The following is a 27,752-nucleotide window of genomic DNA, read 5'->3' on the forward strand; positions in this document are numbered from 1 at the left end:
TTTTGATTGTTTTTAAATACATGCATAAGTTTGAAAAATTTGTGACGTAACGTCAGGGGGGAAGGGGCTCAAAAGTTCTAAAATTCGTGTGACGTAATTTATGAATGGCCCCTTAAACAGCTAGAAAACTGATTTTCATTTTCTACCCAGAACAATATTTTTCGATTGTGGTAAAAAGTGAAAATAGTTGAGAACCGAGCGGTAAACGGAAATTGAAATTTCTCTCAGTGTATCGAGGAAGGAATCAGAGACATGGTTAAAATACAAGAAAGCTGAGTGCGTGCCTCCTGTGGTGGGAAAAATTTTGGCAGTTTCTCTGAAAGACTGCTTTTCTCCATGTGAAAAACAACGCGTGGCTTCAGATAAGCTAGGGTCGCACCTGTCTCGGCTGCTCCCACCAGATCGACTGCATGCCAACCCGAGGCTCTCTGGCTCCGTCATGAGAATCGAAGTACGAGGCAGGCGCGCGTGTTATACCGTAGCCTGCTTGCCAGCGATCGACACGCGTGGTGTGTGCATCGTGCTTCTCTCGACGCAATCGCATCGATTCAGATTTATTTGCGTCGTAAAAGGAGCGAGAGAGAGTGGGAAGAACGAAAAAAAAAAAAAAAAAAAAACAAATACGTCGGATAATTCAAAGTTTTCACAAAAATTACGGTGCCTGGGTCCGTGCGAATATCGAAGTAAATTGCAGTAAGTAATAAAGCGAAGTTGAAAAAAATTTCATCCTTGCGAACATCTTCGCGTATTCTTCGGGGATCGGAGTGAAAAGCTGCCTTTTTATCAACGTGCGAGGGTTCGTTATAGAGACGATTTGTTTTGTGATCCGCGTGAAGTGAAATCGATTAATCGATTGGTATAATAGGTATCTACCTATCCTTTTTCGAGTGGTGGAAAACTTCGGTCGGATAAGAAAACCCTATTTTCTGCTAATTCTACAGCTGCTGTATAGTTACGAATATCAATAATTGTACAAAAAATTGTGCTGCGTGAGAGTGCGGTGATAATTGTATTACGTTTAAACAAGTTTATACTGGTCAGTTGTCAGTAAAGTGTGTGTATAGGTATACGGATATTTGTGAAGTGCCCTGCGAACGAGCGTGGTGAAAATATTCTATGCTTCAAGATGATGGAGACTCAGCATTATTGGGAAGAGAATTCTGCGCATTCTATGCAAGTCAAATATGAAAGGTGAGTAAGATGCTTGGATATTTAAAAAGGAAAACTCCTCGAAGCACATCTAACGGATTAAACGCGTTTTCACCATCGATGCCCGTAATGGAAAGTATTGCAGGTAAAAATGGTGGCAGTCGTCTTGCGCATTCGTGTCACGTGATGACACACGCTTCGAAGAAAGTTGAGTCAAGTGATGAAATCGGTCGAACCTGCCCGAAACTCGCGTTCTTAGGGTCGCTCGACGTTCGTCTAATTGTAAGAAGAGAGCGTAATAAATATATGCTGCGTCGATCCTTGTTCAACGCTTGGGATTTCCCCCTGAAGATATTGAGCGGAGTGATCGGAATTGCATCATGTATTTACAGGCTTTTATGGATTCGTAGTGTAAAGTGTACAAATCCGTTTGCTCTCTCATCCCCGCCTCATATCGCGATATATTATAAACATTTTTGACTGAATTTTTTTCTCAGAATCGACAAATTTCACGCCGATAACAGGGTAATCTTATCTAATGTGCAGGCATTATATCCGCGTTATCCGTGTAATAAAACGTATCGTGTAAAACGTATCTGCACGGCAGTGTAATAGCGTAAAATTTTCACGAGTACATAACTCGAGTGTTCAACGATTTGAATCTCCCGCGCCCTCAACGATGAATTCCTCGATTTGAATCAGAGATTCCGTGTCCTTCGCTGCATCCGATATTTATTCAAATAATACGAAACGCGTAGCCCGTCTAAAAATAAATCTCAACCTCACCTTTCATACCTCAACGAAGCGAGATCGATAAAAATCTCCTCGCCCGTTTCGCGCCGTGATATAATATTTTCCGTACCTGCGTACGATACTTGTCGTTGGCACGGCGTAACGTAACCGAAGAATACGAGAGAAAAACAGATAGACAAATTAAAAAATATCACCGCAACCCGAAACATTCGGGATATAATAAACCCGAGGGTAATTGACGTGATATGTAACGAAAAATCCCCGTCAGCTCCAATTCAAACTATTACTACGCGGCACTCGGATCGTTAAACTTTGCTCCCCGTTGGGTGAAGCGCAAGGCGAGCCGCGCAAAGACGGAAAATTTTACGTGTCAATAATGCGCGTAACCAAATGTAGATTATCACGCATATACATACGCCGAGTAATTTCTGGAAGTTTGCGCGTTATCTGGGGGGGGGGAAATATCTGCTGCCGTTTTAAAATTAACGCGCGAAAATTATCGATCGCAAAAAACTTGCCGATTGTGTATACCACGCGTGTATGTAGGTACAGCGACAAGGACGTGGGGTTTGCGAATTTTTGCGACGGGCTGGGTAAACACCGCGAACACGATGACGAATCGTTTGATACCTTGGCGAATAAAAGACACGCGGCTTACCTGCGGCGTAAGGCGTTTGCAAGCAAATACAATGGGAGAGAAATTGGCGTATAATGATTCAGGGGGGGGATTGACTCCTGTTTCCGGTTTCGTTTGCTAAGCGGGCAGGAAATTACTCGCCATCCGAAAAAGCGATCGCTCTGACGTCTTGGAATATCGACTGACTGTTACTGCAATACAGGATAGCATGTATATTGTTAAAGACCTCACACTCGCAGGCTCGAGTCACACTTAAAGTGTCTCATGTATATTGCAGACACGCACTAGCTCGATTCAGGAATATAATTTATAAACGCTTTAGCTAGAATATATCGTATCGAGCGTGGACTTCCATTTGCGGTATACAGACGGGGAGAATCATGGGGAAAAAAATTGATGAAATACCGTCTAACGAATTTCTTTCGCCTGCTTTGGGTCACGTACGCGGATTTCCGTGACGGCTTAAGGGGGGGGGGGGGGGGGGGTAAAGGTTTCAGCGTAAAAAAAAAAACACTTTTTTTGTGAATTTTTTTTAAAGTATGGATTGAGAAAATTTATTCAAACCTTTTGTACATTATTAAGTATACTTTTAACAATGTTCTGTAATTTTTTCATGCGGAAATATTAAGAAACAAGCCGGTGGCAGAGCTTGCCCCGGAACGTCTTAGAAAAAAAACAATTTGCGGTGTTCACTGTATCTCGGTCGGAAATTATCCGGAATCAAAAACCATTAAAATTTAGTCAAAGTATCATAAAATCCTCCCCCCAACGTTCTATGATTATTTTTTTTTAATTTAAAAATTTTTGGTGGCCATCTAAAGTGTAAACTGCTATTTTCCACGACAAATTCCGCCATTTCGTGGGTGGGAAACCCCCTTAATGTAAAAAAAAAAAATTTAACTAAACGTTGGGGGGAGGTATTTTATATGTAGAAAATGTGTACCAAGTATGGAACGAATCGGTCAGGTAGTTTTTAAACGGCAGTGAACACGGACTTTAAAAAGGTAGTTTTGAGAAAAAATCACAAGCGCACGATCGAACGTACAACGACAAACTGACGCTCGTTTCTCGTTTTAAAATATTGTACAGTGTATAGTATATACATACAAATATAAAATGATGTGTCTTTATGGCTTTACTTACCTGTCTTTACTGAATAACGATAATATTTACGATAGAAGTGAATAAGCTGTATACCTGCTGTCAGAGCAATGGTGTTAAAGGGCAGGAGACTAACTAGACAATAACTTCAAGAGTTTTGCTCAGATCGACTTAAAATTTAACGCTCGTGCAACGATAAATTGACGTTAAAGCCTTGTTTAACTAAAAAAGTAGAGTAAACCACGAAAACTGATTTTGCGTTGCTATTAGCAAAAAAGGATCGACGATAGCGCAAAATGGTTAGGCGTACCTCGTTTTTCGTAACTCCAACAATATTCAAACAATTTTTTTAACGATACCTGTTTTACTGAGTTTTTCTGGTCACTATAAGAAAATGAAATTTTTCTCAGTATGGGTTTATATCGCTTACAACAGGGCGATGTCCGACGTGTGATATAGGTATTATAATAGGAATCGAGGGCATTCCGAGACGAAGCATTAAAACAGCACCTGAAAATCACATGTTACCGTTATCTGGCCGCTGAGAGCTTGCAGCTGCCGTTGATGTCGGTGAAATTCCTCGGCTACCGATATCGTCATCTGCGATCATTGCGCCAGGATATAGCTTGTAATATCGCTTAACTCTTTCCTGGATGGAAAATACCAGTCTCGGCTTACAGTTTCACAGAAGAGAGAATTCCCTCGCTTGCAATTGGAATTCTCTCGATGCTTCCAAAGTTTTCCGTTATAAAACAGCTTTTTCAATCGTCATTTTCCAAGTATGTTTAAATTCCAGTTACACGTCTCCTGAATTCTCCTCCACACCTGTCGCAGTGAATTAAGCGAACTCGGATCGTGACAATTGTTGTTATAAATTTTGCTGCAGCTGTACGATGTTTAAAATTGCGTCAAAAGCTGGCCGTCTTGCAAGTTGAGTGAAATTTCTGACGCACACCGTGACACGTTTCATTCGTAAATAATTGTCAAACTTACGTTTGTTCGCAACGATGCGAGGAGCGCGGTTTAACGTATTCAGAATAATGAAGAGAATGAAATTGGATGAACGAAAGATAATAACAACTCAAGATTACGAGCTTTGGATCCGACACAAACTGGGTCGTGACAACGTTTTCACGTCGTCCGTCATAAAATACACGATAGTAAACCACTCGCGTCACGGGTTTTTCGTATCAGTGATTCGGAAACAGCAAACTCGGCTCAACTTGTATACTGCGTTAATTTATTCACCGCTCCGAGTTATTAAATTGTATACAGTGATATCGGAAGGCTGGTTATTTAATTGAGCTGAGAAAAATGACACTTATGCTTTTACGCCAGGGAAAGTGTCTGTAATAATATTATACAAATGAGCTAGAAGTTTTCGATGCGATGTCGGTGCTGCAATTATCTTCTCTCAAAGTATCACGTGCCTCTTATCTCAAATTCGAATCACCTGATCACCCGATCAGAAAATCCAGGTACAAAGTGCTCCGTGGAGATGAGTTTCGTCCAATTAAGGCTACAGTTTTATTATCCGAACGTATACAACATTATAATCGCGGACTCCTGTGAATTATTAAACACACTCGGCTTGCTAACCACTTAAGATATGAAAATATCTGCGGAATGCGACTTATCAACGTCTGTATTATTTTTTATTCTAGTTATTTGTCTGCATTTCAAACCGCTGTATAATTATTTATAAAGGATGTTTCGGGCTATATATATATACAAATCTTTATCTCAATGATTACCAACTGTGTATAAAGACATCGCGTCACGTATGAAAAAAAAAAAAAAAAACAGTCGGTTAAACGAACGAATAAAAAAAATCGTTATTTTCCACAGATCGACGATCATATAGCTTTCTGTTATTTTTTTTTTTTTTTTTGCTTCCAATTGTACACAGATATATGTATATGTATTTACCGAGCGTGAAATATACGCGAAATAATGATTTTATCAAAGCATAGCAGGTGCAGATTTTCATCACACAGATATATATATGAGGCTAACTACTTCCTTTATAATTATTATTTGATATAATTCTGTTATACGGTGGGTGAATTTGTACACAGCGGCGTATCTTCGCTGATTAAATTTAAAAAATGACGAATAGAATTCACGCCGTGTAATCTTGACGCCGGTGATTTACACAGGGCAACAAAAATAAGAAATACAAAATTGGTAGGCTTAGAACAATTGTACCCTGTAAAGGCACGTAACTGTAAAAAGCACAAGGTACACTTGTGAATATCACAATTATTGATTCACTAATTTAGCCGAACGTTATGGAGATTAAAAAGGAATTGGAAGGTGTACTATTATTGCGCTGGATAAGAGAACGGTATTTTACAGTGGGTGTATAAAGTCGCGCAAAATGTACACAGAGTGAAATTTATCACATAAACTACAGTAAAAAGTATTACGTACAAATATCGAGGAGTGATTCACAAAGGAAATTTGTTTCGTAACGGGCAGGTTATATCATACGAGACGTTTGAAGATAATGAGAGAGATATTGAACAAGGGAATATTGGGGAATTCCAAAATATTTTATAACATTTTTCACACATTTTTCACGAATTCTTATGATTTTTGAGTCAAGGAAACCTGGTGCACAGATATACAGGTGTGCGCATATTCACAGCTCTACTAATTCACACCGAGAGAAATTTTTAGCGATACCGCTCAGTCCTTAACTATTTTCATTTTTTACCACAATCGAAATACACAGTTTTAGTTAGAAAATGAAAATTAGTTTTCTAGCCGTTACCGGAAAGTCTAGTCTCCGTTGCTATTCTTTCTCATTACGATCACTGTTGCTAGATTTTCTTCCAACTGTTGCGAAAATTTGACGCTTGTGCAACGATAAATTGACGTTAAAGCCTTGTTCAACTAAAAAAGTAGTGTGAAACCTCAGAAACTGATTTCGCGTTGCGATAACCAAAAAACGATCGACGATAGCGCAAAATGTTTAGACGTACCTCGTTTTTCGTAATTCCAACAATATTTGAACAGTTTTTTTTAACGATACCTATTTTACTGAATTTTTCTAGTTACTGTGACAAATGATATTTTTCTCAGTGTATCTCTATCTGTATAATATTAAATTACAAAGTTGAGTTTAATGGAAATATTTTACCACTTTTTTTCCACGATACCTACAAGTAACCTTTTGAAATTACAGATTTCAATCTTGTCCTCAAACGAAATTATGTCACTTTTATTTTTCTTTTAAGACCACATGATTATGATTTTTCCCTTTGGAAAAACAAGCCTGTATTATACTATTTTCTCCATCTATCACACTGTATATTATTCTTACAGTAGTAACGACTATGAAAAATGACACCTATCTTGATAATTTTTTATCGATAAAATAAAGAGAGAGAGAGAGAGAGAGAGAGAGCGCGATAATAGAGATTTCAAACCAAAGCGCGATTTTATCTTTGACGTAATTTATATAGTAGGTGTAGGTACTCAGATTATATACCGCTTATATTGCTGCTGCAGCAATTCGTCACGAGCAAACAGACACACACACACACACACACACGCTTACGCACACGAGTTAACGTAACATATATGTTTATAAAAAAAGATAATTATACAAATTGTCGTAGAAAAACACGATGGAAAATTTTTGAGACAAGACGTTCTTTACGATAAGATATTGTCACCCGTCTACGTGATCGTTTACACACTATATATATATATGTATATATGCGAGGAGATAACAGACCCGAGGTGCGTTAAATAGACCATTACATTTTATACGGACGTTACACATTCACTCTACAGGCAAAATGTCAGTCAGCTATTAAGCGTATATTACAGCTGTACTTTCACTGCGTTCAATGCTAAAGCAATCTCAAGATGATCGCGCATGTTATATAATATACGTTAACTAGTTTTAAATTCGATCTTGCGAAAGTTTTTCTTCGAGACAATATTAATTTGCGTCCTTCTAAAAAAGGCTGACGGGTTGTTGCATGTATGCAAATACGCTGGATCACGATTCGCTGACAATTTGAAGACCCAGTTTACACAGACTTTCGTCAGCTGCTTTTAAATTGTCGCGTACTACTTTCCGGCGAAATGTGCAAAAAAAAAAAAAAAACAGAAAAAAAACAGAAAAAAAACATACTTCCAACGTTTCTGTAAAGGAAAAAGAAATTTGAGATTAAATTCTTGTTTGCAAATTAAATATTTTCACGCGGCTTCGTGTCTTAGCTCTTAAAATTAAACTATTTCGCGAAGATTGTGCCGAGGGGATTTTAAGAGGTTGATTTTGTAATTGTGACTTACGCGTTCCACGTCTATTTTCTTAAAAGGCGTGCTTATTCGTCAGTTGCTCGTGAACGCGGTGTAAAAATATTAACCTACATATCGGCGCGAAGTGCGAGCTGAGCGCGTGCCGTGCAACGTGACTCTAAGTTGCTGATTCGTCTAAAAAAACCCGAGTATTTTCCGCACGTGTTATTATAACGCGTTAAATATAATACGTATTAACACACGTGTGTGTGAACGGTCGATTCGTCGCCTGCCTGAAGGATCGATTAGGGACACTGCAGGCAATTGTGTAACGTGTTGACAAGAAAAAAATATCGATATTGCCACGTTAATTGTGCCACTGCCGGCTGGTGCGCATAATTGTTATACAACGAGTATTGAAAAAAATTATACGAGATTCTCGGAGACGGAAGCTTTATGCGTCGAAACATTTGAAACTGAACACGTAACTGCATAAAAATCATTTACTCTACTCGGATGTTACAATTTATTCGGCAATAAATCTCTTGCGATATTTTACCGTGTCGCATTATTATTCCGCGCATCGGGTATATAATATAACGAAATTACTTTGCCTGGTTAGGGTTATTACAGGTGTAGAGAGTTGTGTGGGAATTTGCTAAACCATGCAACTCACGCTCGAAATGCATAAGTGCGTATCGTATGCTGAGTGCGTAACGCACGACTTCAAGCAACGCTTATGATGCGATTGTACGTTCTATTCCTGGTTGGCTGCCACCAGCCGATAATTGTGTTTTTAGCCGAGTCACTGCTGTTTGCATATTCGATACCGTGATGAGCATATGCGGCGATCGTGTTCAAATTTTTATTACATATCGAGTGAAAAGTTTTTTTACCTGAGAGCACCGTATGTGTCGGTGCGTGGAACATTACAGACTTGAAATCGCGTGTAAGACTCTGTAAGAAAATTAAAGAGGTACATTTTTATCTGTATTAAATACATTTGTGTGAATTAATTTTCGAACACTTGTGAGCTACATTTTATTTCAACGTAAAAACTTTGAATCGTATAAAATATTCAGAGGTCAAACGACGACGACGACTCGACGAGCGCTTCGGAGCTTCAACAATTTTTCGATTTTCCCGCTTTTCGGACAACCGACGACTCGCGAGAGAATCGAGCCTCCTAGCGGCGAGCGCTGAACTCGCGCTTTGCGATTCTCGTACATACGGACATATCTGAAGTTGGCGATGTTTAGAACAGTTGCAATGTCAAATTGCGACACATACGGTTATTAAATATGGGTTATGATTATTTGAATATAATTGCCGCGTATGACGCACTAGTCACGCGGTACTTTTCTCCTACGGACGATAAAAAATGTTGTTATAAATTTCGAAGTCGCTATCTGAAACTGTTACGTGCACTATTTCACGATTAAGATATACCGGGAAATCACTCGGAGATAATTCCAGTTCCACTACCGACAAACTGCTCCGGCCTCGCCCTAGCGAGATATTTTAGGATTGGGTCGACGCCAGGTCAATGTCTTTGGCCAAAAAAACGAGGAAACTATAATTTCAAAACAAACGATCGCGCGTTTGGCTAAAGATGAATTAAACAAGATTGCTCATCTATCGCTGCTTAGGTCCCGTACGCATCGGCTCGAAATCAGCGCAGACTTCAAACCCCAGTTGTTACAAGCCGCTGCACGGCCAGTTACAGAGGTTAAAAAATCCCCACCTCGGATATTGCGACACTCGCTTCAGACTCTTTCTGATTGGCATACCCCGTTTTGTCAATCGAATTACCAACTCGCCCACGGATAGATTTATTTGCGGTTATCCTTTCTTGGAAAAATACCGCTCGAAAGCTGTTTATTGGCGAAAACGTGGGATCCAAAATGGCGCAGACGCGAGGCATGAGACCTGAATTCTCTGAAATCTAATTCGACACGCGATTTGAGATTGATTAGCAAACCTTTGAACAGGGTTAACCCATATCCACTGTTGCAAAGTGGAAAAAACTCGCGAACGAAGATTTAGCGATATGCCGGAGTAGTAAAAATGTAACAGTCGATAGGAATCGCGAAAGCGCGAGGTTCCTGCACAGGATCGGCGGGGGGTGGGGGGACGCGAGGCGTGGCAGCACACGTGATCGTGCAAAAGTGAATGGCCGACGTCGCGACGTCGTCGTCGCCGAGAGTGGGACGTAAGGTCGGCGAAGGACGCTGCGGAGATATTTCAACGAGCGAGATTCCGATCGGTTTAAACTCGAGTGGGTTATAACGTCTACTAGGTATATACATATATATATACATATATTCACGGATCCGCCGCTTATCTCGGTCGAGTCTCTTACCTTTTGTAATTATCCGCTGTGCAGGTAGAACGGTCAGCCAAGGAGACGAACGATTCTCGTTGACGATATGTGGAATAATTATTGAATATCTACCCACGCGTCGTTGCAGCGAAGGAGAAAAGAACCGAAAGGCGGGAGGACAGCTTCCATCCATCAATGCCCTTGGATCACACAATTTATTTACAATAAATTAAAATCGGATCTATCACAACTGCTAGTTGTTCTCAGAGCCACAGAATGTAAGAAAATTTAGGGTACGGAATTGCTTGAGAAATAGTAACGGGACAGCTGATATTATTCCCACATGTTATGAATACGTGTTACACGTACCAAAAACATGTTTATCTATGCGTATACATACTCGAGTGCATTCCACGTTCTTTCATCACTTATGTATTGTGTTGAGAATACCTTTTCGATGATTTGATTTGATTACGAGATATTGAGAATTTAGAAAATTCGTGTTTTCGCAGTCTTCGATGATTTTCATAAAAATTCAAAACAAACAGATGCTTACAGCATTGCGAAGATGAACTTAGTTATACACAGATTTTTTTATTTCTCACGTCTTTGAAACTTGTCGCGAAACTAGGAAACTGGTTTGATTTCACTCGACGACTGCTTGTTTCGTCGGGAAAACTATTTTACGTATGACGTTTGTTTTCGTCAACAGTGAATTTAATCTTGATGCTTGTTGAGTAGAATCAATATCATTACGACCATGTAAAATTGAATATTTACCGCCACCCACGTGATAGAAAAAAAATTGATATCGTAAGTAGAGAAAAGCCTTCGAAACGAGAGAACCTATCGTGGAATAAAATAGAACAAATCTGTTAGTTGTTTACCCATTCTACAGTGATTTGAAATGCAAATTGGATGCATTCTCCGATCTAGTTAAAAATTTTTGTAATTTTTTCTTTCATTGTTAGGAAAATCCTTCTACAACCTTACGAACACGTAAATTTGACTCGTCCTCGAGTGAAAAAGCTTGAGCTACATCGGTTCATAAATAATGCTTTTGTACGAGGAATCGATCGTTTCATGATTTAAATATATACCTTAATCTATCGCCCATATTTAAGTTCCTTTTCTTTTTTTTTGTAATAAAATTTTTTCCAAATTCTTTGGTAGCGATTCGATGCTTCCAATTTCTCATTCGCGGTACGTAAAATATAAGCGACAATTCGTGACTCGCAGTACCGTATAACTTCACATGTAATATACAGTTACTCGAGAGAAAATGTCATCCACGTGTCCGTGCACGCGCGCCGTTTTGTGCTACAACGAGTACACCGATCGAGTTTGTTACCGTTGTGACACAGGATGACAAAGCTTCTGTACTAGAAACACACGCAACCTACACGCGTATTTATTTGCCGGGATATAAACGGCCGTAACTAGTTTATGGTATGACATATAATCTAGATTCCCGTCAGTGTTTGAGTTTCGTTCAAACCACGTGATTACAGGAAGTACACAGCGTGTTGCGCACGTTGTTTCCGCGTTTGCCATCCGATATCGACCATTTCTTCCAGGGTTCTGCGCACGTATCGTGTTTCAGTTTCGCGAAATATATCCATGAAAAAAATTGTTCATAAAAAAAAAAAAAAAAAAAACAAAAAAAAAAGCTCCGAAGAATGTTCGAGATTTTCGGGCTTCGCGGTCAATTGGAAAAGACTGACCAGGAGGTGTTGAAGTTTTTTTTTTTCTTATTTATTTACATCTGCGTTTGGCTTCTGTGTCGAACAATCTGTGAATTGTGAAATATACCTACGCAAGCTTCTTACTGACGATTCGTTTTGGCGCTTATTCAACACCGTTATCTCCAATTTCATGGATTTTTCGTCGCTGCCGGCTCTGATGTTTTCACGCAATTCGTCGTTACATTCGAATTTCTTTTCCGATCCTTATCCATCGTTCGTCGCTCCTCCCACCTTCGGCAAAGTTTTCGGTGCTGTTTGACGACTCCTTGATATGCAGCGACGAGAGCTTTCGTCGTTTTTTGTCCACTCCATCCCGCGGCTATTTACGGTACATACCTCCGTAACTCTATGTATAGAACAAAATCTATATTCACGCAGCTCAATTCTCGGCCGTCCCGGGTTGTTGACTGTTACGCCGGCGCTGCCGAACGAACTTCGGTCAACCGATACCGACGCGGACTCGAATCTATTAAAGCGACAGCCACGGCATGAGTTGGCGGATCTGACGAGTCCCAGAATCAGAAATGCGCGATCCGAGTTACGCGCTTTTTCTTTCCTTTTATTTCGGGAGGCGAACGACTTTTCGAGAATGAAAATTGTAAAAAGAAGCCTTCGACTATCGAGGAAATCATAAATTTAAATGTTGGAAACGAAGCGAGGAACTTGGACGATTGAAATATTCTGTGAAATCGGAAGGATTAAGATCGAGATAGGTGAAATAGTTGCGGGAATCGTGGAATTGAGCATTTGAATGAAATTGCTATAATGCATAATGCAGTGAGAGCCGAAATAATGAGGACGTATTTTTTGTTTTTCGTTAAAAACGATAATTTTTCATGTTACAGGTTATTTAATTTCACTGATTTTAATACAGGTATACAGATATATCTTAAAATGAGTGACGTCACAATGTTATAGTTTTCAATCTGTTATATTAATGGTAATTTTGATTCAATCGAAAAAATAAAAAATACGTCCAAAATATTTTTTTCCAATCTACAAGAATTTGAAATAAAAAAATTTCATTCAAATACTCAATTGTCGTTCCAAGTTTAGCAGTAAACGCTAAAGTATTTCAATTCAATGATATTCTATACTACCGATTTTCATCTTATCGCGTGCTAACGTTCATTTTCACGCACCGAGAGAAATTTTTAGTTCCAGTTACCGCTCGGTTCTCAAGTATTTTCATTTTTTACCATAATCGAAAAATATAGTTCTAGGCACGAAATGAAAATTAGTTTTCTAGCTGTTACCGGAAAGTCTAGTATCCGTTACTATTCTTTCTCGTTACGATCACCGTTGCTATGTTTTCTTGCAACTGTTGCGAAGATTTAACGCTTGTGTAACGATAAATTGACGTTAAAGCTTTGTTTAACTAAAAGAGTAGAGTAAACCTAAGAAACTGATTTTGCGTTGCAATTACCAAAAAAGGATCGACGATATCGCAAAATGGTTAGACGTACCTCGTTTTTCGTAATTCCAACAATATTCAAACAGTTTTTTCAACGATACCTGTTTTACTGAGGTTTTCAAGTTACTGTAACAAATGAAATTTTTCTCAGTGTGGATTTTTCAATGATTCGTTAGCGTTTCAGGTGATTTTCAGTGATTTCGTTGTCACATCCTATTAGGAAATAAGTGAAAAGCGACGAGAACTATGGGAAATAATTGTAAATCAGGGGTAACACTGGAAACGATAAAAAATTACATGATAAGGTAGAAATCAATGTCGATGAAATGGGGTCATTATTTTGATTTCTAAGTGAACGGCGCTCCGGCTTCAGGGCTTTTTAAACCTCGTTTGTGTCAATTTATCGAGACTTAGGTCTTATCACGAAAATCACGGAATAATCCTGTCAAAATCAAGACTCGTTTTCTGAAGATCATTTCGAGATCAAATGACAGTCGTAATTGACGTCAGATCAAGATCGGCTTGCAGGGACATCACGAAACTTGACAACTTCCTAATATCGGTATATAATCGTGCATTATAACCGTATAGTACACGTATTACACACACTCTAAACATCGGTAAGTGACGAAATATACGACAGGAGTTATAAGCCTAGAACAATCGCGTTCGTATCGATGATTTTTATCACTGTCCGTCGAAGAAACTAGGTTTCTCAGAAGATATCTAAGAACAATATCACACCGGCAAGGTGACCGAATCTGTATTTTTCCCTCCTTGACGTGTAATACAAATAACAGAATCCGCCTTGGTTCACGATCGCACACAAGGCAAATAGACGCGTGGCTCGAGTTGCGGACGATTTGTTTGAGCAGCGTGAAATTGCATAAGAAGAAACCCTTGAATCGAGGAGTTTGATTCTGTCGGTTTATTTGTTTGTCGTTTTGCAACTCGAGGTGCAAACACGCCTCATCGCGAACTGCAGAATTAACAACATACACAATATGCGGGTACGTTACAAGTAGAGAAAGCTGGGTAGGCACGTGGATTCCGCGACGAAATTAGCCGGGGCGTGTAGTTAGTCAGGTACGTATTTGTACGCAAATACTTGCCATGTACTCACTCACCTCGGCGAAGCTGGAGGGGGCAAAGTGCAAAAGGCAATCATAATCGAGGACTCGCGAATGGCTCAACTTCGCTCTCGAGTGCTTATAGCGGAGAGTCACGTGCCGAGTCGCGAGATTCGCATCTAACAAGGTCGCGGCAAGGTCGTCGCCGTCGCCGCAAGGACTTGCGCCCGTGTGCGAAAGGAAGCGTGGCGAGTTGGGAAAAAAAAGATCGAGAAGCCGAGGAATAAGAAAAAGAAAAGAGCCGGCTACGCCGGGTTTTCTGCCTACCGACAACAACACTCCAGGATTCTCGATTATAGGCTATAAACGGCTCGCCGTCGGCGAAAACCGGTTAAGCAGGTACCTGCAAGCTCGACCTTTAATCGCGTCTCAATTTCTTACCGTAAATTATTACAATTATTGTAACATTCTCGCCAAGTTCAAACTATAACGGACAAAACGATCCGATCTGTATGTCGCTCGACTTTTAAATTAAACTCTTTTGTTTACGACCAACTCTTCCACGATGACGACGACGATGCGGATGATGATTCAGAGTATTTTATGTACCTACTCGTTGCGATTCACGCGCGTGGCAATTGCAATCGCGACCTTCGGTAAACTCGATTCGCGTCTCGCATCCCGGAATTAAGCTCGATGATCCTGCGGTTGTGCGGATATTAATACTTACCGCGGTGAATTGCACGAGGAATTTTACTTTCCAAGTTAATTATAATTCAACGATTATGATTCGCGTCGAAACTTTCCTTTAGCTTATGTATTATCAAGATCGTACAACGATCAACGTATTGCACACATTGTATTCGCTGATTATAGTCAATTTAATCGAGTATCCGTATGTATGACTATCATATATATATATATATATATACGGTATGTACATTCAACATACAAGTAAACGTATACGAACATTTGTACGAACAAACAATATTTGCGCATAATTCTCAAGGAGGAATAACGATGCAGCTTTTAAACGAGCGGAATTTTTCGTTGGCCTGATTAGATATAATTAAAATTATTTATACAACGTGTTGGTTTCAGTCTCGATGGAAGATCGTGTAAGGACGAGATTTATAGAATGGGCCTTGGGAACGGTTACTGCGAAGGAAACTTGAACTTTGCCACCGCCTCCGAGGACGATGAAGTTTACACAAAGAAAAAGGTCTCCAGAGTAAGTATCATATGCATATACATATATGTATATATATATTTCTTGCCATTCGATCCCAACGCATATTATTACGATAAGCCATTTACTGGAGTAATTTATTCGTGAGCACTGTTCGTCGACAGGTGTAACGGATTTAGAAAAAAAGACAAACATGTTTTCCAGTATTTTTTCTATTCCTTTTTTTCTTCTTCCTTTCTTTCATCATCGAGAGATGGTCTCGGAGTCGCTGCATAATTTCGTCGTTTTTGCACACCGAGGGTGAAAAAAAATACATACAATTGCCATTCGGAGTGCGGATAACGCGGGTATCCTTGAACAATACCAGGAAACATTAAGACCAACAATTCATCGCTGAGCGTCAATCAATTACCTGCGGAATTTGGGTCATGATAGAAAGCTTTTCCGTGTTGTCGAATCAGCAGTGATGCAACATACGAAACAGCCGAGCTAAATCCAAGGCGGTCACGTTTGGATGGAACAAAAAAACTATCGAGCTAAAGATCGATGAGTAAGCAACGCGTAGCATCGCTTTTATGGAAACCGCGACCATTCCAAATTTGAACATTCGCAATACGACGAGGCGTAATTCAGCTCTGCGCTTCGAAATTTCGTATATACATATATTCTCTCAATTCAAATGTACAGAGTGAATTCCTAACGACTGCATACTCCGTCGTCTGCTGAAATTTAATGCGCATGCGTTACAGGTGGAGAGCGGTCGTTTGGCAGGCCCACCAACTGTCTTTAACCTAAAAAATTTTAAGCAGCGTTGCCACCGACGAGGGTCAACACTTTTGAGCTTACTTACATAGCGTATAAATTTATGATGGTTGGTCGACCTGGCGAACAGTTGCTCTCGGATTGTACTGCGTGAGAATTAAATTTTAGCAGACGACGGAGCGTGCAGTCTCAAAGAATTCACTGTGTATTAAAGAAAATTGCAAAAGTTGACGGCCATCGAATTTTAAGCGTTATCAATCGTTTAAAAGAGTTCTATCGCGAAATAAATTGGCGGTTAGAAAGTAATGAAAATTGAAACACGAGTAGCTTGTATCAACATGTAAACCCAAGTCAGTTAAAATTTCGTTATTTAATACGTATTTTGCGTCATTTAATATGTAATACTCTTAAGGCAAACAAATTTTTTATCGTGTTCGATCACTCAATAATCGACGGTTTGACGTCGATGAAATTCATTTTCAACAGTGAAATAAATATCCAACGAACATTTTGAAAAAAGTAATATTGCCAGAAGAGTACGTGTTAAATTATGCAAAATACGCGTTGAGTAACAAAAATTCATCCAACTTATCGTTGCGTCTTCAGCTATAACCCATGTTTCAATTTTCGTTTCTTTCTAACCGTTCGATTCATTCATCGCGACAAATCTCCCTCGCCAATTTTAATCCCCGAAAGCTGTACGCACGAACTAAACTGCAATTACTCACGTGTAGCGGAAAACGAAGTAGAAAATTTCGTCACTGGTAATCCCGGCTCACTCTCGCGAGTCGAACCGGATCGCGTGCGACGACACATCGGCACCAAGGCTGCAACACGCATACACGGACACGCAGACACGTGAAAACCGTAGGTCAAACGAGTTTCGAAACTCACAAGAATTTCAATCCGTACGTGTTGTGCGCACCAAGTCAGCGAACGGCCGTCGCCACCGGTGTGAATCATTCGCCCGATCGTTGCTTCGTTCTTCGAACATGTAATCGGCGAACGAAAGTTCTTTTTCGTGTTCGCCGACACGTACGCCTCAAGGAAGTTCGTCACTCCGTGGAAAAAGTCCGCGGGAGCTATTCGTGTGCTCATCTGATACATCCTGTCCCATTCACCGTCTTGATCGTGGAACAAATCGTTGTACAATTTTAGAACGACTTTCCAAGGAGTTGGCTTTTCAAAATATCAGCATGTTTTATTTTTTATGATTGACCAGATGAATTTCGGACAATCTTAAGGTTGCGAAGTAACGATTCTCGCAAATTTGCATCGTTAAATTATAACGTTAATAACTTCAATCTTTGTTGAGTACGTAACGTATTTTTATAAAATTCTTTATACTATTGACCGATTCACCAATTTATTATCAGCCAGCTTTTTCGGGCGAGAAAATTTCCAACTACCACTGCAAGTTGTCAGCTACACTTTTAATGCCAACTTCGTGCTAGTTTTGGGCACTAGTTTTTAATAATTGAACGGTTCGCCACAGTAGCAGGTCACGAATTCTCTGGTGTTCCCTGCACGCGTTTTCTGCACAATTCGTTACACCGTATAACGAATAATTCCAGCCACAACTGGATCGAACGATGCCCGTAATTAACTGTAATATCTCTGAGATAACCGGAATCGGTAGATCGTAATTATCCTCTACGACTTTGCTCGAGTCTAACACTCGACTTACAAATAATTAATAAAGTCGAAGGATGCACTTTGACAGTTGCATTTTCATTCCGATCCCGGTCTTCTGCCTGCTGCCGCAGTTCTCCAAGAAATTCAACGACAGTTTGAAACCTGCGGCTTATAGACGGCAGAGGATTAAATTAGAGAGCCCAGGCTGAGTAGCTTCTGTACGACGAAAAAGAGAACGGGAAATTCGGTCTCCGAGAAGGGCGTGTATAATTAACACGCGGGCACTTAGTGCGTCTAGTTGCAGCTCTCGCAACATTGTCGGCACCGGGATTCGTACCTCGAAACGTTACGTCATGCGTTACAGAAACGGAGCCGTCGCACTGATTCGCACACACCTGCAAAGTATAGAAGTTTTCACCGCAATGGCAATATTTGATCAATCACAAGGTCCGCGTGATCTTCGTCGGCAGATCCGAGGATCCCGGAGTCGAAGGTCTCTGATGATTCTGAGGGCAGACGGGGAGACTAATTGGCGTGACCTTCGGCGTTTCCAAAGGTCATCGTGGTTTTGCCGAGAACGAAAGCTAATCGAGGACGGCAGGCGGGGTTACAAAACAGGATCGTCTTTCCTCCGGATTCAATTTGTATTGCTTTTGCGCACGACTTAAGGTCATGTAGTTAGTCCTACCCTTACCGACCGGGTAAACTCGCCATTTTTTTTTTTTTTTTTTTTATGTGTAAAATAAACAGACGAACGCGAAGGGTTCAAATTTCGCCGATGGATCGTTCTTTCGTAGCGGAATTCAGGAAAGTTACTCATATCCGGAAAATCGTGAAAAAATTGTGTAATTTTTTGATATTTATTAATATTCCCACATTTCCCGTATTATTTTCAAGGGAATGCATTTCATGTAGGAAGGCAAAGGGTGAGTTTGCTCGGTCGGTAAAGGTAGGAGAACCGCGTGACCATAAAACCTTGCGACACCGCAGAATTACACTCATCATCTTTATTTGCTATATTATACCTACAGGCGCGCGTGTTTGAAATTTAGAAATTTGCAAGACTCGATGACCAGTCGACGTAATTCTTTGTACACCCATGATTATACCTGACATAACATTGACTCTGTATTGACACCTGGAATTTTTCCTTCATCTCGTTTTGCACGAGCTAATAAACTCCCACGGTCACTCACAATGATCAGCGTTGACGGGTTTCTAACCGTAAGGCGAAAGGATTCCATCGCTGTAAAAGCGGCCAACCGTGTACGTAATTGGTGAAAATTAGGGCTGATTATAGATTTTCTGCTTGATTTCACCGCGTCTGTGAATATCGAATTGCGGTATTCACAACCGCGAAGAATAAGCAGAGATCTGCCCCGATATAATTCACGCACATAGTTGTTTCTATAATTCAATTGCTGGAAGTCTCGAATCCGTTGTTTCTCTGCGGCTGTTTTCAGTCAATCTGTTCTTCTCTGCGCACGGTTAACAAACCGACTGATCGACTTCCTTTCTTCGCTTCTGTACAGAATTAAACAATTCCATGCGTAATACAATGCAACGCTGAGGCGTATAATACAGCATAATACAACAACTCGGATTAACGTTTGAATTCAACCTCCGTTATTATCGGTTTCCCGTTGCGTGCCAACGGCAATATCAGCTACGAGACCGGAAGATGATCATCGTTTTATTCTCTTTTAAATCGCATATACGATTAACGAATATTCTGAAACCATAGAAGGTCGCGTTTTTACAAAAAAGGCAAGAGCAGAAGCAAAGGTGAACAAATAACGATTACCGATCGGGGAATTTCGTGACTAGATATTCGACCAATTTGGCAAAACGTTTCTATCAGAGCTATGATGGTCGGACAAATGTAGATATATTAACAGGTGATTTTTGCGCTGTTTACCTTTAAATTTGACAGTATATATTATTACAACAATCGTCTTTGCATGAATAATGTAACGTTTAACCCAGCTTTGGCAACAATATAGAATGAAATTATTTAAATCGGAAAGGCCGCAGGTGTTATGTGTACATAACAACACATATTACCTACTTACATTAGGTATACGGTAATCTGTTGATAAGTTCGAGAAGCTTTTTAACGATCACCGGCGAGCGTGTAAACAGATGACGCGTGTTACAAAATTCTCCCGGTTATCTCGCATGCATATACGCAAGTATTTCATCGCTGCATCGCATACATGCATATTGCAAAATATACAAAATGTAAATATAATACAATTGCGACGGAGATTCGATCCTGGGGAATGAAATTCTTTAAAAAATGACAAGAAGAAGAAGAAAGAGAGAAAGAGGATATAAAAAAATCGCGATCGCACAATGTTGTTGAATTTTTTAACGTGACAAAAATTCCGATCACGGCACACGCATAGACGAATACGTGCGTGCGGAGAGATGCCGATAATACAAGAGACCACTCGAGGTAAACATGAGGAATCAACGACTCGGTACGTGATTTGTTCGACCCGACCGCTTTCCGCCTCGCACGGTTATACGCGTGGAGGACAGGAAGATCTCTGGCTTCGTTCAGAGTCTCGTTTCGAAGATAAGAGACAGCCGAGATCCAGCTATGTCTGGATTTATCGTTATAAAACGCGGAGGCATTCGACCGGCCGGCCAACGCGGTCAAATCGCTCGATATTTCCTACAGCGGAGCCGAGATGACGTTTGTAGAGCAAACACGGCGACGCTCGAGGTGTCTGCGGAATAAGAAGAAGAACAACGAGAAGAAGAAGAAGAAGAAGCGAACGCGAACCGGTCGAATCCGGATACTTGATAACACTGTTCGCGATTTTTCTTCTTATTTTTAATTCAAGCTCGTTTCATCCCCTCCCACCCTCACCTCCACCTAGTCATATCGCTTCATACTTTAATTACAGTATTTATCATCGTCGTTGTAATTCCCAGTGTAACAGATTGCGGGCAAAATATAAATTATAATCACGTGCGTGGGTATAATGAAAAACCAAGGGGAAAAAAAAACAAGAGAAATTTTATCGTACACACGTGTAAAATGTATGTATATATATATATATATATATGCGTGTGTACGTATTACGCGCGTATGCACAAAAATTTGACAAGGATAAGAGAAATTTTGTATAATAAGGTGTACAAAGATTCGATTACAGTATATCACAGGTCGCGACATGCCGATATTGATAATATTTTACGAGTGGAAAAGAATTTTATGATGTATACACGACATTTTATATAATAATAATACATACACACTATAATACAACATTTCGCCCTTGATTTAATTGCGATTCTCGCTAATCATATTATTAAACACGCGTTGCGTAATTGTATTGCTGACGGGAATTTATACGCGTTCGAGGCGGTCTGGACGTGTAAATACGTGTAAAAAATAATAAAATATACGAAACAAACATTTCCACGAATCACCGCGACACATAAATTGTTACGAAGCACGCGTTGTTACGCTATCTCGCGTGTAAATAAATATTATCGAGGCGTAACAAGTATCGTTGCAATATTGTGTATTCATCCCCTAGGAATTCCAAGTAAGAGTATATAAACTATTGGTTGTAAAAAAAGAAAAGCTGCAATTATACAAATAGACGAATCACGAAGCGACCAACGACCAGAATTATAAATAGAAATTGCAACCTGAAAACGGAAATAGAAATGAGAACGTGATCGCGGGGACCGTGCGGGCGGATTAAATATATTATTACTGTTATTATTATTGTAATTGTATAGGCCGGTACGCGTGATGGTAAACTTTCCGCAAGCACGCGGTGAGGGTTGCTAAAAGCTCGACCTTTCAAAGTCTGCCAAGCCTGCAGCAGGGCTTTGTACGTATACATTGTTGGTACATATTTCCCGGTTCTGTTTTCTTATGTCTCTGAGAAATTTACCGAAATTCCGATTTGTGCAAATCGAACAATTGTATTATTGTCGCAGAGCGTATCCGCACGAATCGAGCGTTGTAATTTTAGACAATGCATGCTCCGAGGAAACTTTCCACGGAATTCCGTTACCCGCTATCGAATCGTTTATACACCTGCATATACGCAGATCTACATTTTACGCATGTGTGACGCGTTTTCACCTGCAAGGCGAACGTTTGTCGTTAACGATTCGACGTTTACGCGGCTATTTCTCAACGCGTTTCGTGCGTTCTGACTTGAAGAATTAGCATCGGGGAAGTTCGTCGTTCTGTTCAAACTTCGTCGCAGTTTGTTTTTTATATCCTCGGTAAAAACACTCGACGAAGAGCGTAATACGCACGGAACGAACGATACTGTAGATTTTACATCTCCCGTGGCCAATGTATGGACAGAAATTTATTGGAGTTAAATATGCGGAAATTGTGGCAAGATTTAGAAATCCGGTAGTAAGAGTTGCAAAACTAATATCAAGTGTTACAATTTGTTGAGGTAGATCTGCCACAGTCGATACTTAGATTTGACTTGAAAAACGAGCCGTTCGTATATTTACCACAGAAGATGTAAAATCTAGGTTAAATTTTTTTCCGCTTGCGCTTTTCTTAAACTCAGCGATTGTTTGCGATTGAACGAGATTCTCAAGCTCCAACTGTTGCAGTTATACGACCAATCGTCGACTCTAATTACACAAGGAAACAATTAACGAATTAATATCGAGTTGCAGAAAAATCTGTTTACATAGAATTGCAGACTGCAGAAAGTTGGAGTGTAGATAAAGTTAAAATCTACTTTTTGACCTCGACCAAAGAAAGAAATGTTCCTCAAATTCTGATCTCTGATTACGATTATAAATACGCGCTTATCGGTCCGGAGCCTCGACGACAATTCGATCGAGACAATAATCCACGTGGTATGATTCGATCAAAAGTGGAACATCTATTTGTATCATCGAACGAGTCTCCTGAATTGGAAATATCTACGTTTTTCCTGCGTAACAATGGCCTGTATTCAGGGTGTATCAAAACACTGGTGAAAATCTGTACTTGTCACAAAGCGATGTGTTTATATCAACCGCGAACAGGGGGTATTTATATCGAGGATAATGGAAGAGGGAAGCTTATATTCAACGTAAAGATGGGTATTTTCTGTGCGCGTGATCGCGGCGAGAGAAAACTCACGTGTCGAACGGTGAGCGCCACGTGACGGGGGGCCGGAAATTTTGCGTCGCTATTGAAATGGGAGGCGGCGCAAGCTCCCGCAAGCTCGCCGAACGAGACTACTTGACGGCGACTGACGCTCCACGGGTCATTCAAGTTTTAGCAGCATCTCGAGCCGGTTCTTACCGCTCGCCCGACTCTTATCCTCGTTCTCGACATTCCGTTCTGACGAACAACATCTTTCAACAAGTGTGTCCGTGCCGCGTCGCGAATTCGTGCAAACCTTGTTTCTCCGTAACGTTACTCATTGCCCTTGACAATAATTTACAATTAAGAATAAAATATAATAAATATATACGCACCGGCACGCGTTAGTCCGAAATTGATTAATTTTCTTAATCCCGTGATTAACACAGTAAACTGCAACTGATCCAACGTATATTACAGTTCGTCGAGTTGTGTACAAAATGGTGACAAACAGTATTTCGGGAAACTGCAGGGACATCAGTGATAATTATTATGTCGTCGATGATTACAATGTTGACAATATTTTGAACGTGCAGTTTTACGCGTCTCCGACATCGAGTGATCGACTATCTCAATCACAGCCGAGGAAAAGACGGTGCATGAACAAAGAGGTGAAATGATGAAAAAAAAAAAACGAAAAAAAAAAAGAAAAAAAAAAATAACACCAACGAAAACGATGGAAAAATCGTGCCAACACGTATCGCGTTGTAAATACGGATATCTGTACATGCGTACGAACTCTTTAAACTCGTAACACGTTTCACGGGCTTGGCGCAAAACGAGTAAACTCATTATACATGTTACTGGCGTAAAAGTATATCCTGTATGACCTAAATTCAGGTACAAGATGCTCGATATAAAATTCTTGAACAGTGCTCACGAGACTGACAGTAAATCCTATCACGTCGAATTTTATTTTATTCAATTATATCTTATTCATTTCCGTTTCTTTAACTCCAACCGAAACTTTCGACGAGTGAAGTTCAAGCAGTTCAAATTTTTTTTTTTTTTTTTCGGATCCCTATGTTATTATTACGCACGTAAATGGATATTTTTAATTTTAGATCGTGTTTAGAACTTTTGCTTTTTTCACATCCCGATGGAACAAGCATTGAAGTATATAATCGGCGAATATTGATCGAGTTGTTATTATTATTTATTATTATTATTATTATTTATTATTGTTGTTATTATTATTTATTATTGTTATTATTATGATTTTCTTCGTTGAGCAGAAGAGAAGAAAAAACGATGTTTTATTTATTTTCTTTTGTTCTTTAGCAAGATCCAATGTCTCACAGGATCATCGAGAAGCGTAGAAGGGATCGTATGAACAATTGTTTAGCCGATCTTAGCCGCCTCATACCTGCCGAGTACCTTAAAAAGGGACGAGGCAGAGTTGAGAAAACTGAAATCATCGAGATGGCCATCAGACACATGAAGTATCTGCAGGGTGTAAGACAAGGTAATTAATTATACGTCTGTTATACCTTTACAACTCAACAAATAGAATCTGGTGTGTGTATATACACTGTGACACGCGAAATGATGAATAAATTTCTCGCACAAAAATCTCATCGTCAGTTATCCGTGGTGAAAATGATTTTTAGGATTTTCTACGAATTTTCAGAGAAATTGGAATGCTTCGAAAATCTAAAAAATGCCTAGTTTCTCGTGAAAACTTGTAACATTGTCATAAAAATTTGTTGTTGTGGTTTTTTTTTTTTTTTCAATCTACAGGACAGTACAATTTTTAAAAACAATTAACAATTCTTTTCGACATACTATGCAACATTTACAGTTTCGTACGAAAGAAAACGTAACGTTTCGTTTTATAAACATTTTTTTTTTATAAAATTTTTTACCACCGATACGATCTGGCGAATAATTCTCGGAGCGAATCGAAATCTGACTGCGACGAAATTTAATTGAAATCCGAGTTGGTCGATCGAAATAATTGTCTGTTTAACATTCGCATTCACATCGCACGACGTGACTCATTGTCGATACTGCGGGTTTTTGACGACGATGAGAAGACGAGGAAAGGTGTAAAATCGAACCTGAAAATCACGGTCAATTCTTCTCTACTTTTCAGACGTCAGACCGACCGTAGCCACGGTCCATTCGCACACCGACGACAGCGTCGACAGCGTTTCGCACTCTGCGACGGCTTCCTCGGCAGCTGACCACTACAGACTGGGCTTCCAGGAGTGTCTGAGCGAGACGATGCACTTCCTTGTTGACGTCGAGGGTTTCTTCGCCAGGGATTCCCTCTGCGTTCAGCTGATAAGCCACCTACAACAGCACTGCGACAAAATGTTGGCAGCAAGTGAGTGTCGATAAATTAAATTGCGGTTTATAATGTTGAACGAAAAAATTGCTGTTAAAGGGTACAAACACTAGGGTGATTCATTTTTTAAACTTCAATTTTTCTTTTTTCTTTTTTTTTTTGTTTTTTCTTCAAGGTGCGATTCGAAAAATTATCGTAAAACCTGGAGAAAATACGAAAATATTTCGAGGTTGTTACCAATTATTGTAATATTTTTTATTCATTCTTATGGACTTTATATATGTGTCGAAGCCAATGGAGACCTGTTCGTTCCATCGTTCGTGGCACTCTCTCTTATTTGCGGAATCGACGAACTCACAGTGTCCGGAATCAAGACCGATTTGTCTGGAGGCTTGGGTTCGACTGCTATCGGTACCCCTTTTGTTTATCAATAAGTTTCCCTTAATCCCGTGACTGCGACTACGTTTGTTGTTTATCCCTGCTCACAGTAAATCAACTCTCGACGGATAACTCAAGCTCGTTTATTATCGATCACAAATAATACAGCGTAACGTCAAAGAATCAAGTACAGCTTTTACTTCGACTTGTATATATAAATTAGTTTATTTTTTTCTTATCGTGGCCCAATTCATCATTGTTCATAAAAATTAGTACTGAAAACGAAACGGGCACATTAAGGTGATGCGATACTTCTATTTCGTCAACAAAAACTGTTATCCAAATTTCTCCGGGACGATTAATTAACAGCCAACTGTTGACTGGTGAACGATTGATCGAACCACGATAAATAAATTAAAAAAAAAAAAAAACCGATATACATATAAATCCGCATAAAAGTACGCATAAAAATAAAATAAAAAACACTGCAATAATTGTTAGCGTGCCTGTAAATACTTTCCCACCTCTTCCAGGTTTTACAACGGTTGCTTTCTTTCAGCATTGGTCGCAAATTTTTTCAGCGGCATCTTGAAAAAAAGTAGCTAAAATAAAAAAGAAAGTTGAAAAATGAATCACGCCCAGTAAACGCCATTTTCTAATCCGAACGTTTGTCCTCCGCCTCTTAGGTGACAGACTGGGCCTTCCGCACCCGGAAATGCCGGCATCTAACGGCACCGGAAACGGGGTTTTCCTTCACACCAGCATCCCGGCGAGCTGTCCGCCCAACAGCCACTCGGATCAGGGTTCGAGTTCGGGGGTGAGTTCCCTCGGTGATCCGGAGCGTCCGTTGCGCCCGATTATTCCGGCCCCGACGATCGTCAGCGACGACAGCAACCACAGCACCCATTCTCACAGCAACGCGTTGCCGGCGGTGTCTAGGCCGACGAATTACAAGTTCAAGAGTTCGATAAAGCAGCGATTCTCCGCGGAGAGGGTCAAGTCCCACACCCCGCCCACCCCGGAGAAGGCCCACGGGGTGCCGATTTTCGCCCTTCACGAAGCCGGCGCCTTTTACATTCCCCTGACCGTCGAGGCCGAGCTCCTCAGGCCCCATCTCACCTTCACTCCGGACACCGGGCCCGAAATGGTTCTTCATCCGGTGACAATATCGGTAAACTTCAACCACTCAGCCCCTCCGGCGTGGTCGCATCACAGTCCGACGCATCAGCAAACCTGAAGAGGACACGTTTCGTTGTTTAAATTCTCTCGCAATGTTGCATATTCGCAGTCTATGTATAAACTCCGGGATGAGAATGCTCGATTGGCGGTTTCCATTTTTTCTTTTTTCTCTTTTCTTTTTTCTCACGTCCTTCTTGCTTTTTATTCTCTTCCTCAACTACCGTCTATGCGCGAAACTTGTGAAAAAGAATATTGTAATGTATGTTGTATACAATGTTATACGTGAATTACAGCTGTGAAAATTCTACAGCTTGTATTCTGTAGTACACGAAGTGTAATCCGTCTGAGTAAAATAGAGGGAAAAATATATATATATATATATACTCATCATCGAGTCTGACGTTCGTATGTAAAATGTGATGATGATGATGATAAAGAAGGAAAAAAAAAATAACAAAATTTAAAAAAAAAAAAAAAAAAATAATAATAATAATAAAAAAAAAAAAGAAAAATAGATTTATATGATGAAATTGAAATTGAAAAAATAACATTGATCGTTATCGCTAAAATCGTTATTTCAGCAGTCTTTTCACCCCATCGTAATAATTATATTTTCTCTGTAATTATTACCAAATCCTATAAAAAGATTCGATCACGGACCAAGTCTGCGGTATACATTATATACAGTTTGTAGATAATAAAAAACATAATTCTACGTTATGTGATAAAAGTGAAA

General features: G+C 40.0%; 1 protein-coding gene across 4 annotated transcripts; it reads left to right on the forward strand.

Annotated features, from left to right (window-relative positions):
• The first annotated feature begins 441 nt into the window (after nucleotides 1-441).
• On the forward strand, nucleotides 442-27,381 carry LOC124304156 (transcription factor cwo). Of its 4 annotated transcripts, XM_046762250.1 has the most exons (5): nucleotides 442-1,191; nucleotides 15,551-15,680; nucleotides 24,451-24,634; nucleotides 25,265-25,498; nucleotides 26,524-27,381. In XM_046762250.1, the coding sequence occupies exons 1-5, from the start codon at nucleotides 1,127-1,129 to the stop codon at nucleotides 27,072-27,074; spliced, it is 1,164 nt and encodes a 387-aa protein (XP_046618206.1). In that variant the 5' UTR covers nucleotides 442-1,126; the 3' UTR covers nucleotides 27,075-27,381. The 4 variants fall into 4 exon arrangements, with proteins under 4 accessions (XP_046618206.1, XP_046618209.1, XP_046618208.1 ...); XM_046762253.1 differs by lacking the exon at nucleotides 15,551-15,680; XM_046762252.1 differs by lacking the exons at nucleotides 442-1,191; nucleotides 15,551-15,680 and adding an exon at nucleotides 22,938-23,780.
• Nucleotides 27,382-27,752: the final 371 nt, after the last annotated feature.

This window comes from Neodiprion virginianus, chromosome 4, assembly GCF_021901495.1.
Source record: "Neodiprion virginianus isolate iyNeoVirg1 chromosome 4, iyNeoVirg1.1, whole genome shotgun sequence".
Classification (NCBI taxonomy): domain Eukaryota; kingdom Metazoa; phylum Arthropoda; class Insecta; order Hymenoptera; family Diprionidae; genus Neodiprion; species Neodiprion virginianus.

Bases quoted from the DNA above. Each gene is read 5' to 3' on its own strand.
- LOC124304156 (XM_046762250.1), top strand. From the start codon at position 1,127: ATGATGGAGACTCAGCATTATTGGGAAGAGAATTCTGCGCATTCTATG. The intron at 15,681-24,450 runs GTAAGTATCATA...TTTGTTCTTTAG, and splicing joins CAAAGAAAAAGGTCTCCAGA to CAAGATCCAATGTCTCACAG. The intron at 24,635-25,264 runs GTAATTAATTAT...TCTACTTTTCAG, and splicing joins TCTGCAGGGTGTAAGACAAG to ACGTCAGACCGACCGTAGCC.